Source organism: Myiozetetes cayanensis, unplaced genomic scaffold (genome assembly GCF_022539395.1).
Source record: "Myiozetetes cayanensis isolate MyiCay16 unplaced genomic scaffold, myiCay2020 scf5-8, whole genome shotgun sequence".
Lineage (NCBI taxonomy): Eukaryota > Metazoa > Chordata > Aves > Passeriformes > Tyrannidae > Myiozetetes > Myiozetetes cayanensis.
This window is the reverse complement of record NW_026087742.1, coordinates 33,552,253-33,566,713: the sequence shown is the minus strand read 5'-3', so window position 1 is coordinate 33,566,713 and position 14,461 is coordinate 33,552,253. Positions and strand designations below refer to the sequence as shown.

The window sequence follows — 14,461 nt, the reverse complement described above, 5'->3', positions numbered from 1 at the left end:
CACACTCAAGAAGCAGGAGTTTCTTGTATGGGAAGCCCTATGAACCCCACAGCTCACTTGAAATACCAATGGGGCCTATAAAACTCAAAAGAATTTTTTTTTCAAATACACTTTAAATAGTCTTTACAATTACCTAAACATTTTCTTTTAAACAGCAAACTATTGAAGTTGGTATCAACACTGTACCATGGAACTTTTTGGCTTTCCCCAAGATATTTTTTCCATCGTTCTTTATATATTCTTGGACCTTTAAAAGCCAAATCCTGACTATCAAACGCTGAAAGCAGAGTATGGAAAAGCACAAGTAGGCAAAATAACCTTCCCCTTGCTTATAGCAGACAGATGGCCTGAGGTCTGTTTTGTCTTGAGTTGAAGCTCTACAGATTAATATAGCATTCAGTTATTTATTTTTAGTTTCCCTAAAATCCATGCAAAATTAACCAGTTTTCCAACTCTGCCCCACCTATGAATGCTATGACCCATGCAACCATCCCCTCCTGATGGGGTTTCCAGATCCTGACCCTTTAAGACAAGACTGGCTGTCCAACTCCTATGGGGTACAGTAACCTGCAGTCATCACCAGCTTGAGCAGATCCTCACATATTTGTAGAGATTTGAGCCTGGAGTCACAAGGAGAACTTCCCTATTCTTAGCTCCGTTGGTAACAGCCCCATCCACACTTTAGTCCCTTATGGGACTACCTGGTGGGAAGCATTCCCCCTCTGCATGCAATAGCCTTAGGCCTGAAACAGGACCACACTTCAGAGGTGGCCATAGCATTTTGAACACCACTATCATTGTCTTGGGGTTATTTGCAGAAGGAATGGTCCAAGCAGTGGGTTTAAGGCATCAGCTGTACCCTGTGCCCTCCTACAATTACAACTGGTTGGCAACAAGATCCACTGCCCCAGTTCAAGCATCCTGCACCACCAGTTCACACAGATGTCACACTTTCCTCCTGCTAACACGTCCACCTGCCCCTCGATATGCACAGCTCACCCCCTGCTCACAGCACCCTGCAAGGGATGACTGTCACTTACCCACTAGCACAGTTATGACCTTATTGCTGGCATACTGCTCAATTTCCCGCAGCCACTCGGGGAGGCACCGGAAGGATTCCTCACAGGTGATGTCGTAGGTCAAGATCAACGCGTTAGCACTACGATAGTAACTCTGTGTGATGGATCGGAATCGCTCTTGTCCTGCTGTGTCCCAGATCTGCAGCTTTTGACATAACAAGGAAGCGTGGTGAAAGGAAAAAAAAAAAAAAAGATATTTTACTTTATTTGATAGCAGCACTGTTTTGACCTAAAAAAAAACCCAAACAGACAAACAAACAAACAAACAAAACAAAAACAACAAACAAACAAAAAAAACCCCACCAAAAAAACAAAACCAAAAAAACCACAAAACCAAACCAAAACAAAAAACCCCACCACCCTCCAGGGTAAAACCAATGCTAGGAAAGCACTTAGCTCTTCTCCCTTTGCCTTCCCTTCCTCCAGCACTATTTGTTTCCATTCTTGCACTTGTGGATTGAAATGCAAGGCACAAAGTCAGATGGCACTGCAGCCAACAGCCCCTAGAAGCTGCAGGTCTCTGCGCTTTCATATGACTTCCAGCATCTCCCTCTACTGTGGTAAGAGCTGCTGGCCTGGAGTTACAATGCAAGTGCTGGAAGAATGCCTCTCCTCTAGCTCCTGAAGCTGGTTATAGCTACTCTGAGATGATGTGCTGATCAGTAGAACGCAAAGGAACGAACAAGGAGCTCAGCTAAAGGCTCTGAAGGCTGATCTAGGGATTCTAACACACTTCCTCTCTACAACTTCAGTCATCTCACTGATTGCCTTCCTAACATGTAGAGTTGGTCGACATGTCCTTAACTATGCCATAGAATCATAGAATGGTTTGAGTTGGAAAGGACCTTAAAGACTTGTTCCAACTCCCCTGCCATGGGCAGGGACACCTTCCTCTAGACCAGGTTGCTCAAAGCCCCATCCAACCTGGGCTTGAACACTTGCAGGGGTCAGGCATCCACAACTTCTCTGGACAGCCTGTTCCCATGTCTCACCACCATCAAAGAGGTCACAAGTGTTTGCCAAACCCTCTGGATCCAGGAAGACAACACACATTTCCCCATATAAACTAAACTTATATTGGTTTTATATTTTGACCATCAGATAGTTTTTGGTGGGCCATCAAAACCTCAATCCTTCAAAAAGGAAGTCTAAGAACAAACACTCAAACTTAACACATTTCAAAATAAAAGAGTATTTCTCTTCAGTTTTTATTTTTTTAAAGCACCTCTTCCTGGAAGCAAATATGTGAAAGGAGGATTTCCAGCCAGAATCCTGTGTACTTTGGGAAGGAAAAGGTAAAGTGTTTCAGATTTTTTCCATTTATTCAGCAGCCTGTAACAGAGGAAACCTTATTCTTGCCCAGTTCCAAAGTCAAGCTACATCAGCCACTCATCGTAAATATGTTAGTTTGAAATGAGGGCTCCCAGTAGCAGCTTTCAGGCATGGGGTATGATTTTGAAAAAAACACATTTTTTGCAGAGAAAGGAGTTTGTGGCTGGCTCACAGCCGCTGGGCACCTTTGTGTTTTAATCTCTTGGCATAGATGTATTTAAATGGCTGAACCTGGCACCTGTAAAGTGACACACAAAACCATAACTGAAATTACTTGAACATGAAAATCAGATAATGAATGAGTCCTTGTTAAAACAAACCAGCTTCCAAACTCTGTCAGATGGAAAGATAATTCTGTTATTCCTCAGCTGTCACCCAGGAAAAACATTTACTGACTGTCCAGCAGTTAACTCCAGCTTATATATGTTATGCATTTATTGAGAAGATAAAAACTTGAGTATGTTCTTCCATTGCTTTAATCTAACAGACACTGAAAGCAGAAAAGGTTTGTGTTGGGGAGAGGGTTTCTCACTGGCTACAGTTATGAGTCTCTCTCTGAGCTGGGTGCCCCTGATCTTACAGCCACTGATAAACTCTTCCTGCACACAAAATGCACATCTCACACTTCCCCTCATTGGTTATTTCTGCCAAATAAAATATTTCATAGCAACCATTTTACTTGTGTATTTTTTTTTCCAAAATAACCAAAGGACAATGTCTGATTCAGCCTGCAGAAAATCTAGATGTTTATTTTCTCAGAGCTTCCTGCTCTCCCAATGTTTGCACATACGCTTAGCTTTCCACCAAGTATAATGAGATCACAGGTCCATGTAGCACTAATGATGCTTAGCTTTGACCAGCACGGTAGTTGCTGGTTCAAATTTGTGGACCCTCTTGGTACCAGTGTTGCACATATTTTTGGAGTTTATTAGAAAAAAGCCAGATAAAAATCCCCCTCAACTGCACAGTGCTCTCTCAGCTTATTGGGCGATGAGTTTTAGTAGATGCTCATATATGAAAGAGCTTGCACACAGCTTTCATACCAGCAAGTCCCTCTTCACTGACTTTCTAATGACAATTTTTAAAGTTGAAAAGTATTTTTCCTCAGAAATCTCTATTCTATTTTCAAGACTAAAAACCTTTTTGGTAAACAGCTCTGGATGCCAGCAGCAGGAGAAGCTGCCCAGTACAGAGGCAGAGTCATGGCTCAGGCACTGCTAAATGAGCTGACAGTCAGAGCAGCGCCTTGTTTGACCAAGATGTCATTTTTATTGCTCTTTGCTCTGACTCATTCCCGCTTTTCCTGCTCATTAAATGTTTATTCTCACAAGCACTACTTACTCAAAAAGTTTCAGCTACAATATCACCCCCTGAAAGAAACCTGTTTGCCTTCCAGACTCCAGAAGGCTTATTCAAATACCCAAATGTATTGTGCGAAGCTCCCTCCAAAGCTTAGTCACTGGAACTGAGCTCCAGCAACTCCAATCTACTGCATTGGTGGTGTCAGGAGAGGGACTTTAAGAACTCCTTTGCCATGTGAAATACAGCTGGTATGTCAGCTACCACTTATTAAGGCTCTGTGACACACAACCCTGCCCCAGGGTGATTAGGGAGTTGCTTGGAGGGACACTTGTGCATTTGTCACACATGTGCAGAGTAGCAGGGACTTCTCATTTAGCTTATAGAGCACCCCATAACCATCCTTGCCCTGAGATAGCCCACGCTGGCATGACTGCTCCCAACATTCACTTAAGAAGAACATTGCACTGTCAGCCCAAGTTAGTCTTAAAACAGGATTGTATCACAGGAGCAACAAGTCAAACAGACAAATCCTTAGGGTGAGTTAACGTGTACAAAAGCCAGACATCAGATATAAGTGATGTTCTTAAGGCTCCACTAGTACTTGACAGAGAACAAGATGCTTGAAAAGGAGAGGTGTCTGAGGTGATGGGATTCATCTTCCCCAGGACTGCTCTTCTCCCTCCAGTGACCAGGACAATCTTGAGACTTCTGGCATAAGCCAGATAAATAACAGGAAAAATGAATTCCACCTCCAGTGCAGTGATTAGGCCATTTACCAGCTCAAATCCTGTGAGCTGCTTCACTGGAGCCGATTTTGGCTGAAAGAAGCATCTCTGCTGTCTGAGGAGCCTGGACAAACAGCAACCATGTCCTGGCCAACGTTGCTACTGCCTGCTAATGAGCACTGAAACCACTGGGCTGAGCACTAACACCACAGGGGCTACACGTAATCCTCTCTGCCTCCCTGCCATGTGCTGAATATTAACTCAGCCTTTAGCAGGTGAAGGTATTTATACCTCTTGTCCTTCACCTACTCAGGCAGGAAGGTCTCCTGGTCAAGCACCATCACTTGCCATTGGTTTGCACAGCTCTTCACGCAGCAGGGTGGTAGCCTGCTGACATGATCACAGCTTTTAAAATCTGTCCTGAACTTAGGAACACACCACACAGTGTTCCTCTTAAAAACCCTCTGTGGTGAAACACTAGTTAAAAAAAGCCCAGGGCTGAAAATCTGCCTAAATCCACTGTTTCCATCCCGCCCCTGGAATTTCATGCACCCCTGAATTTCATGCTGGCAGAGTAAATCCAGAAGCAGCTTGGGGACGCTGGACATCTTGACATTAGAGGCTCAGATAACCATACTCTTCTCTCATTTCTTAGACATGAGAATATCTCTAGTGAAACCTCTACTAGTGAACAAAGTGGCGCCAGCCAACATCTCTGGGCTCTGGAACCCAACCATAGATCCCATTAAAGCATGAGATTTGTCCCCAGTCTGCCTTGGCCCAGGCAAAGTAGCTCTTTGCCAAGTGATGCTCAGGCTCAGTTTGGGAGTTACCACAGGACAAGGACAGTTTCCCAGCAGTGGTTTGGTTGCAACCACCCCATTTCAGAGGGAGAAAGACTTAATAATATAGAGAACTGTGCCCTTTGCAGTTAAACCTGTTGGCTCAAGCACCTAGTACTGTGGTCATCTCTGCTTCTCCCAAAACTCTAACTTGGCAGAAGTAGAAGATGAGCCTTTGTTGTGCAGAACCCAATAAATCCAGAAGCCTGCTCTACCCAATGACTGTCTTGGGAGCTCACAGGAGAAGACTGTCATCAAGCACATCCCAGGGAGTACAATAGATTTCTGCTTACCAGAAATGCTGTGAGCAGAGGCTGCACTGAACCACTTTTTTGTGCTTCCTCAACCCCAGCCAGGCAAAATCTTACCATCTCCTAAGCAAGAACAGAGTTTTGCAAGATCTCCCTGTTCCATTTCCTCCCTTGCAGTAGGGGAGTCTGTTGCAATCCTGATGGTAATTGTGGAGAGGAACATACAGATTGTTAGACCCTGCACTGCCCAAGCCATGACAGACAGCCCTGCACTTCCCCAAATGCCTCCCAGCAGTGGGAGGGCTGCAGAAAGAAACCTCAGCTACGGTACTGAAACATGAATTTACACTTAAAATCATCAGGGCTCCTACCTTTACTTTTTCACCGTTTATCTCCACAGTTTTAATCATAAAGTCGACCCCAATCGTGGCTCCTTGCCCTGGTGGGAAAAGCCCCTAGAAGAAAACAAGAGTTTGATTAGGCATATATCTGTAGCAAGACAAAACTCTCACTGGGTACCAATCCTCTCTGTTGCATCTTCAAAACTGTTCATCCCTTGTCCCCTTCCCTGGCCACTTATTTCTGTCACATTTAGAGTGCGACATTTCCCCAGCATGAAGGTTACCATAATTGAACCCTACTGTGTTCTCCCTGTCTATACATCCCTAGTTGTGCAGCAAGTCATTGAGTTCAGAGGTAGGAAAACAGGAAAAGAAAAGGAGGATACATACAGGGGAAAAAGAGAGAGGGAAAGCCCTTCTACTTCCAAGCAGTTGGAAGAGGCAGGGGAAGGGTGAGGACCTTCCATCGTACTTCCCAATGCATTGAAAGAGGTGTGAGCATCTGCGTGGGATGAAATGCCTTTTGCTTCTGAAACCTTGTGCCTTCCCTTTTCCCTCCACCACATCCTATGACAAGGATAGGCATTTCTGGCAACTCTCAGCAACAGGGTCACGTCTCTGCACAGCACTTCAGGAGCTAAGCACAGAGCCAGCCATCACTGGTACCACAACAGTGGCAAGGGACAGTGTGATGCTCGTGGTATTTGACTGCAGCACAATCAGAAAGGAGTAACCACAAACAAAAACAAAACAATAGCTTCTTGATTTCTGGTCTACCAAGTCATGTTGATTTTGTGGCATATCCATTCCCTACAGCAGCTGCAGCAGAAGTGGCCAGACATTTTTGCTGTTAACCTTTGGGGCTGACTAGCTTTATTACCACTGTCTGTCACATGTTTTTGGAGACTTTCTAACATCACCACAGCTTTAAAACTGAAATTAATAGTGAAAGAGAAAGTTCCTGACAATATCTAGTCGAGAGTGCAACCAAAACCCCACAATTTGTGCTTTACAGTGCATCATGCAAAGCCTTCTCTTGGCCCAGATCACAGAAGCATGGTCCTTTCCCTGTTATTCTGCCACAAGAAAAGGTCCCGAAGACACTGGACTGACAGCCCAGGACCCAGATTATTTATCTACTAATGACAAACAACAGGGAGAGCTTTGTGGGCAAAGCAAAAGATGGGAAAGAGACCAGGAGATGTGCTGGTCCTTATAACCAGCCCAGATCACCACCAAAACAGGAGTGATCCCAGCAGCTTTCAGAAGGGAACTTCAACCTTCACAGAGGAATGAGCTTTCTCCAACGCAAAATCCAGAACAGGGTCAAGTGCAGCACAGCTAAAGATGGGCTGCTTGTGCCAGTGTGTCACTACAGGTCATACATGCACCAAGAGCGTGAAAACCAAAATGTTTGGGAGCTGTGATGCTGGCAGAGCCCTCAGTGCACAGCCACGGGCTCCATGCTCCACCCCAGTGCTGTCCCCATCCCAAAGTCTCACATCCAAGATGTACCAAAGAGGTAGCCAGCTTTACCTGAGTGAAGCGACGGACTAGGCAGGTCTTCCCCACACCGGCGTTGCCGATTAAAACAATTTTGAAGAGGAAATCATAATCTTCCATACTCATTTACGCAGCTGCAAGACAGAGAAAGCACAATACTATGTGAACCAAGTCAGAGGTGACTGACCTTTTATTCCCACTGAATTTTATTACTCCAAACATTCAGAACAAAGGTCTCCTGGCACACACGTGGCTCCTGAGATAAGGGAGAACACTTCCCACTCTGAGCCGGGGCATCCACGTAGTCAAAAATCAGTTGCTACGAAACTTTGGCCATGTTTCAGTTCTCATGTGCTCTCACCTGGCTGCCAACAAATTAGAGATGCTGGTTTTCAGCATTCCAAGCAGTGCTTCACAAACCTGAGACACTGATTCCCAGATATCCCCAAAGGTTGTTTTGATTTTAACTACATCAGCTCCAAAGGACAGAGTGGGCTTTGTCGCATTGTCCAAGGGGATCATGTAATTTATTTCTGAGAGGGCAATACCCAAAAACCTCATATGAGCTCCTCCGAGAGGGCACTGGGTACACACAGAGCAGGGCTGGGGCAAATGTGAGGGCAGAACAGATGGGGAACTTAAATTAATTTTAAAACAAATGCAGCAGTGTTTGCCTTAAAGACAGAAAGAGCTCATATGCTAAAACTGTAGTGGGGAGTGGGGTAACAGTTTAGCTGAAAACATAAAAAAATTTTTTAAAAAGAACTAATAGATGCTAATAGGAATATTACTAGTATGATAATTTTCTTTAGTTCTGTGAGGATAGATTGCTCAAATGAGAATCAAATAGAGAGGAGCTTGGGGCATATCCAGCACACCCCCAGCCCCCACAAGTCAAATCTCCTTATCAACATTCCTGGAGATGGGCAGGGTTGCCTACATGGAAGACCTCTATACAGGGCTTCCTTAGGCCAATCAGAGTGTGGAGAGGACCAAACATACAAATGTAGAGTTTGCTGCAACTGAGCAAGTCATGAGCAGTGAGCATCCCCACCTCCATCTCCAGTGCAGTGGAGGGTGCTGCCAACACTGTGACCACAGAAGGGGTCTGTAATCTTCAAGAAAAGCAACAACAGCCAGAAGAGATTCAGTTGGGACATTTTAGGCAGACGGAAAAACCCAGAGACAAGGGAGCAGAAGGGCAGTGTCCAAACTCGATTATGTTCAGGAGGATCCAGGTATTATATGTGCCATCAAAGACCTGTCCTAAAGACTGGCCTGGGGTAATGGTATAAAAGACTCGAGTGAAGAGATAGATTTACAAGCCACCAGTTCAGATACCAGATAGGGCAAAACTTAAGCATCAGTACCTAACATACCAGTACCTATAGATTAGGTAATGAATGAGGAGATAGAGCCACAGATGGTAAGTTCAGGAGAAGAATGGGGCAGGTGGGTGGTGAATAGGGAAAAAAACTGGTAAAGGCGCAGCGCTGTCACCGCGGAGACCCGGGTTCGATTCCCGGTCAGGGCCACTCCCGGGCAGGTGGGGCTCGTTAGCCCTTAAAGGCAACCCACCTACGTCCTGAGGACCTCGCTGCCACCGTCCAAGCTCGCTTGGCCCCGGCAGATGAACCTTAGGATTAAAGGGTGGGCTCAGTTCCGCGCACACTGTGTCTCACCTAAAAAATCCAATGCGCAGGCTGGAAGGTGCAAAGACCTTCCCCGGATCTTCGCTCGCGAAGACTGGCCATTATTTATTATTATGAAAGTGCTATCCTCAGTAAAGCCCCAGATTGCTTAGATGATCTTTACAGAGCTGACAAAGGGATCAAATGCAGCCTGAGTGAAGCCAGCTTCTCATGCTCAGCCCAAAGTCAGAGTACCCTCTCCCACTGCCTCCAAAGGTCCTTCCCCTGGAGGGTTCATTGCACACAACAGAAGGCTCCAGCTACATACCTCTGTCCCACCATGTAGTCGTGATAGGCTTACAGTCAAACAGCCAGAGAATACAAGATAGAACTGAGCCAGTCTGGATCTGCATGGCAGGGTGCATGCCAACAGCTCTCTAAGCACCACCAAGAGTCTGACGGACAATGGACCTGAGGGCAAACGAGGTGGAAGACTGACTCAGCTGCTTCACATCTATGTGGCCCTTGACCATTCCAACAGCCTAAAAAAAGGGTAACCACACCAATTAGTGACTAATGAGCTGCATCACATCAGCAGATGGTTAGCAGGAACACACTGAGTCACTACACAGACGTGTCACTTCGCCTGGGCCAGCGAGTGCCACCAAACAGCAGCTACTGGAGGTGTCCTGAGGATGCTCTAATGTGCAAGACCTCACAGCTCCTTCATATCCCTTAGTACAGTGAAAGAATGGGACCTTAAAGAACAACCTCAAAAGCACCTTGTTTTATTTTCTGGGGCTCTTATTTTGTGCAATTGCTTCATATCTCCATGACTGGCTTTCTCAGAGTGGGACTGGATAAAAACAGCAGTATTAGAAACATGTTGACAGTGTTCTTACAATGAAGGTTAAAATGTTAATAAAAGGTTTCAAGCTTTCACGCTAGCAAACATGAAGAAAAATGTGATCATCCACTAAAAGCTATTTCAAGACTAACGATACTCACTCAGCACTGCATAATTATTCCTGGGATTCTTCATACCCCAGAGGGTAGGCTCCCCCCCAGAAAGATTTCACTTCGATTACTTGTACCCTAAACAATCCAAAATTAAAATTTATCTTCTTAGGAAGCTTAAAAATAAACTTCCTCTGCAGATCTTTGAGCTCAGAAATGCTAAATGGCTCAAAAATACCCTAGAGTTATATCTGATCCCCTTCATTAGGCTCTAGGACTAATCATATGTGATAATGACCCCAAACAGGAACTGAAAAATAAGCCAAGACCATAAAGCAAACCATGCAATGATGAGATTAAATGTCAGAACTGAAGAGATACAAGAAATGGGGGCATGGGAAGGGAGAAAGCAAAGCAAGCAGCAAGGAAGAGTGAGAAGTGATTTGGGCAGGTGAAGTTGACCACCACTGCCCCACCACCCAAACTGGTGTTTCTCCCTCTGAGTGCACACATGCTACCCCAGCACGCTGTCACTGCTGGACACAAACGTTGCATCAGTTACATTATGCAATCCTCTCCTCCTGCACTCGAGCCTCTCAGCCAAGTGACCTTTGCTGCTGACTCTGCTCATGCTATCCTCCCTGTCCCCAGAGAAGATGTGTCTCAACCTCTGCCCCGCTCGGGAATGTGCATCTCAGCAATACAGCACACTTTGAATTATATGCTTAAAAAAAATAATATGTGGAGCACAACTTGCACAACTTTGCCGTTTGGTTTTTGGGGTTTCTTACTTGGGTTTTTTTGGTGTGGGTTTTTCACTCCCCCCATCTTCTCTCTTCTTGTGTTCACAGGCACCGTGCTCTAAACCACCACAGGGATGTGAGGCAAAGTGTTCAGGATGCAGCTGCCTTTCCCACCCTCTGGTAGAGACAAGACCCTGTAGTGAGGGCAGGGGATAGGACGCCAGTCCATGCCTCAGCCACCACTCACCACATTAAATCATAAGCAGGGCTGGCTACAGCACAGAGACATGCCCTATCATGAAATGAAGCAGGAGTAGAGCCTGAGGCTGGCAGCAGGGCAGAAAATTTGGTTTCATAGCTGTTTTTCCCAGAGGCAGTTTATGCAGCTCACAACCCAACCAACTCCATGGGCTGTTCCCAACCGACTCCTGGGGAATCAGTTTTGCAGGGTTTTATTTTATTTGTATTGTTGCTCTGCTCCACTTCATCACACAACCCCACACAAGGTAACTGAGCACAGCAAGAGGCCAGGAGGGGTAAACTGGAGGCAGGAAGACCACCTGGGAAAGTGGTCTACCACTGGGAATGCAGCTGAAGGACAGCAGGATGTGTTTCAGACTTAGCTGGTTTTCAGAGAATCATTAAGGTTGGACAAGACCTCTAAGATACAGTCCAGCGCTGCCAAGTCCACCACTAAACCATTTCCCTAAGTGACCTGTTCTTAACACTTCCAGGGGATGGTGACTTTACCACTTCCCTGAGCAGCCTCTTCCAGTGCTTGATCACCCTTTTAGTGAAGAAATTTTTCCTAATGTCCAATCTAAATTTCTCCTGACACAATTTAAGGATGCTTCCTCTCATCCTACTGTTAATTGTTATTTATTGGGAAAAGAGATGAACCTCCACTTTGCTACTACCTCCTTTCAGATAGTTGTGAAGAGGAGGAAGGTCCACCTGAGCTTCCTTTTCTCCAGGCTAAACAACCCAAGCTCCCTCAGCCGCTCCTCATAGGACTTGTGTTCTACACCTTTCACCAGCTCCATTGCCCTTCTCAGGACATGCTCCAGCATCTCCATGTTTCTTCATTTGGGCAAGACAGTGCAATAAATGCTCTTGGTATTTTTCAGTTATTAATTTCAATTCAACAAGAAGACAGGTGAGATCCACCCAAATCAAAAGCACAGAGGACAGCAGCTTTCACCTCTCCTCCTCCCCACCCAAGCAAGCCCCAGCTCCCACGGAGACGCCTGAGAAAGGAATACAGAAGTCATGGGCTGCTTTACCCATGCAGCTAAGCACTGCTGCAAAGGCAAATATGCACCAGTCCCTCCCACTTTTTCCAATGTTTCCTGCTAGAAACTCTCCCACAGCCTGGTTAGCAGAACTTAGTCCTGTTTCACCCTGCCGTAGGCTTTTCACTGTCTGTAAATGTGGGACAGCAGTACATTTGGGGGAGGAGAAGGACACACTCCCTCCTGCTTTTTATGTTCATCATACACCTGCAATGCAAGGAGTTTATCCACAGTAAATGTATGCTTCAGGGAATGAGATATCCAGGTATGTCTCAGCTTATTCCCTTACGTGATGTCCTCTACGCATTTGCTGATCCACTTTCATTTACTTGGCAGTGTTTATCATCTGAACCAAGGATTTTCTTTTTGCAGTGTTTTTTTACCCATTAGTTTCAATGGTCACAGAGGGTCCCTCTTCACCCCTGACCTGCTTTGGTGATGCCTTGCTCAGCCTCTTTGGCTACCAACTAAATGGCAGAAACACAGTGCAAAGGTTCAAATACTACCTGGAGGCACGAATGACTTTGGAGTGATCAAATTCTCCTTCAAGTGGATGAAATCTCTACCCTGCCTGTCCCTCATCAGCTTTCACATCAGTACCAGTATTTGCACAAACAGCCACCAAGTATTAGTGAGGTTTTCAGCTGATAAAGAAATCTCTGGCACTTCTTTCTTGACTCCTTTGCTCAAGGAAGATTTCCACCTCTAGGCATAATCAGAGCAGGGTCTATAATGATGATTTTACCCCAATTATTTTTGCTTATGGAGCCAGAGCTAGAGTGGAATACTTCAAAGGAACAAACCTTTCTCAGTCAACCGCAAGATATGCCAACCTCTGCTTGTCTTTCAACCTCCCCAAAGATCACAAGGTAATGTGTGCTCAGGAAACACTGTGGACAGCCTTCATCTGAAGTTAAAAACCTTTAATGTCTAAAAGAATGTTTTGACACCTTCATTTTAGGAGAACAAAACAGAAACAAGATGGTGCTTCTAAACCTGTGTGGTATCTCAGTCCTCTTCTGAGTGAAGAAAGAACTCCTGAGTCAGACGTGCAGGAGTTAGAGGAGGAACCGTTCACATCTCTGCAGAGCCATGTGACAACCATAAGTGGGAGTGCACTGCATATCATGGCATCATCCTCTCTCTGCAACAGTCTCATTTCCTGTAGCCTGAAAAACTATTAGAAGGCTTTGTAGGCAAATCCTGATTACAGGCCACAGTTAGGGGACCAATGTTCCCTAAATAGAACAGGTCAAATCAGAGTATTGAGTCTAGTGTAAACCCAGCATTACCAAGTACACAACTAAACCATATCACTAAGCACCACATCTACACATCTTTTAAATACCTCTAGGGATGGTGACTTAATCACTTTCCTGGGCAGCCTGTTCTAGTGCTTGACCACCATTGTAGTGCAGAATTTTCCCCTAATATTCAATCTAAACCTTTCCCTGGGGCATGTTTCCACTTGTCTTATCAATTCCTACGTGGGAGGAGAGATAACCCCCCAGCTTCCTTCCAGATAGTTGTAAAGAGTGAGAGTCTCTTCTGAGCCTCCCCTTCTCCAGGCTAAACCCCCCCATCTCCCTCAGCTTGTTCTATCAGACGTGTGCTCCAGACCCTTCACCAGGTCTGCTGCCCTTCTCTGGACTTGTTCCAGCACCTCAATGTCTCTCTTGTAGTGAGAGGTCCAGAACTGAACACAGGATTCAAGGTGCAGCCTCACCAGTGCTAAATACAGCGGAACGATGACTGCCCTGGTCCTGTTGCCACACTATTGCTGATACAGGCCAGGATGCCACCAGGCTTCTTGGCCACCTGGGCACACTGCTGGATCATGGTCAGCCACTCTCAATCAGCACCCCCAGGTCCTTTTTCCTGGGCAGCTTTCCAGCCACTCTTTCACCAGCCTGTAGCACTGCCTGGGGTTGTTGTGACTCAAATGTAGGACCCAGAACTTTGCCCTGCTAGACCTCACACCACTGGCCTCACTCACTGATCTAGTCCATCCAGATCCCTCTGCAGAGCCCTCCCACCTGCCAGCAGATCAACACTCTCAACCAGCTTGGTGTCATCTGCAAACTGGCTGACAGTGCCCTTGATCCCCTATCCTGATCATTGACAAAGGTATTAAACAGGATTGGCCCCAAAACTGAGCCTGAGGAACACCACTTGGGACTGGATGCCAGCTGGATGCAACTCCATTCACCATGACTCTCTGGGTTCAGGCATCCAACCTTTTTTTTCCCCCAGTGAAGAGCTGGATAATAAACGAAACAGAAGAAAAAACAAACTATCCACAGCTGCAAAGGTTTCTCCACATTTAGGAATAAAGACTGAAACTATATCAAGGCAGGAATGCCAATAATTTGCATCTCAGCTTTATCCCACTCAAATCCCCCTCACAACCTACTACTTCAATTAGACATAGAGAAGGATCTGCAGCCTCTTCCACCTGCTGAA

At 45.7% G+C, this 14,461-nt stretch overlaps 1 protein-coding gene across 3 annotated transcripts in view; it reads right to left on the bottom strand.

Annotated features, from left to right (window-relative positions):
* RAB30 (RAB30, member RAS oncogene family) overlaps positions 1 to 14,461 on the bottom strand; it is a 49,483-nt gene that overhangs the window by 9,643 nt on the left and 25,379 nt on the right. For 2 of the 3 annotated variants that reach the window (XM_050332340.1, XM_050332341.1), the window contains exons 2-4: positions 7,409 to 7,509; positions 5,903 to 5,986; positions 1,041 to 1,224 (exon numbers count right to left, since the gene is read on the bottom strand). In XM_050332340.1, the coding sequence (XP_050188297.1) occupies positions 1,041 to 1,224; positions 5,903 to 5,986; positions 7,409 to 7,501 (361 nt within the window). In that variant the 5' untranslated portion in view covers positions 7,502 to 7,509. Of the gene's footprint in view, positions 1 to 1,040; positions 1,225 to 5,902; positions 5,987 to 7,408; positions 7,510 to 9,334; positions 9,382 to 14,461 lie in introns of those variants that run through there. The other variant, XM_050332342.1, reaches the window with a different exon arrangement.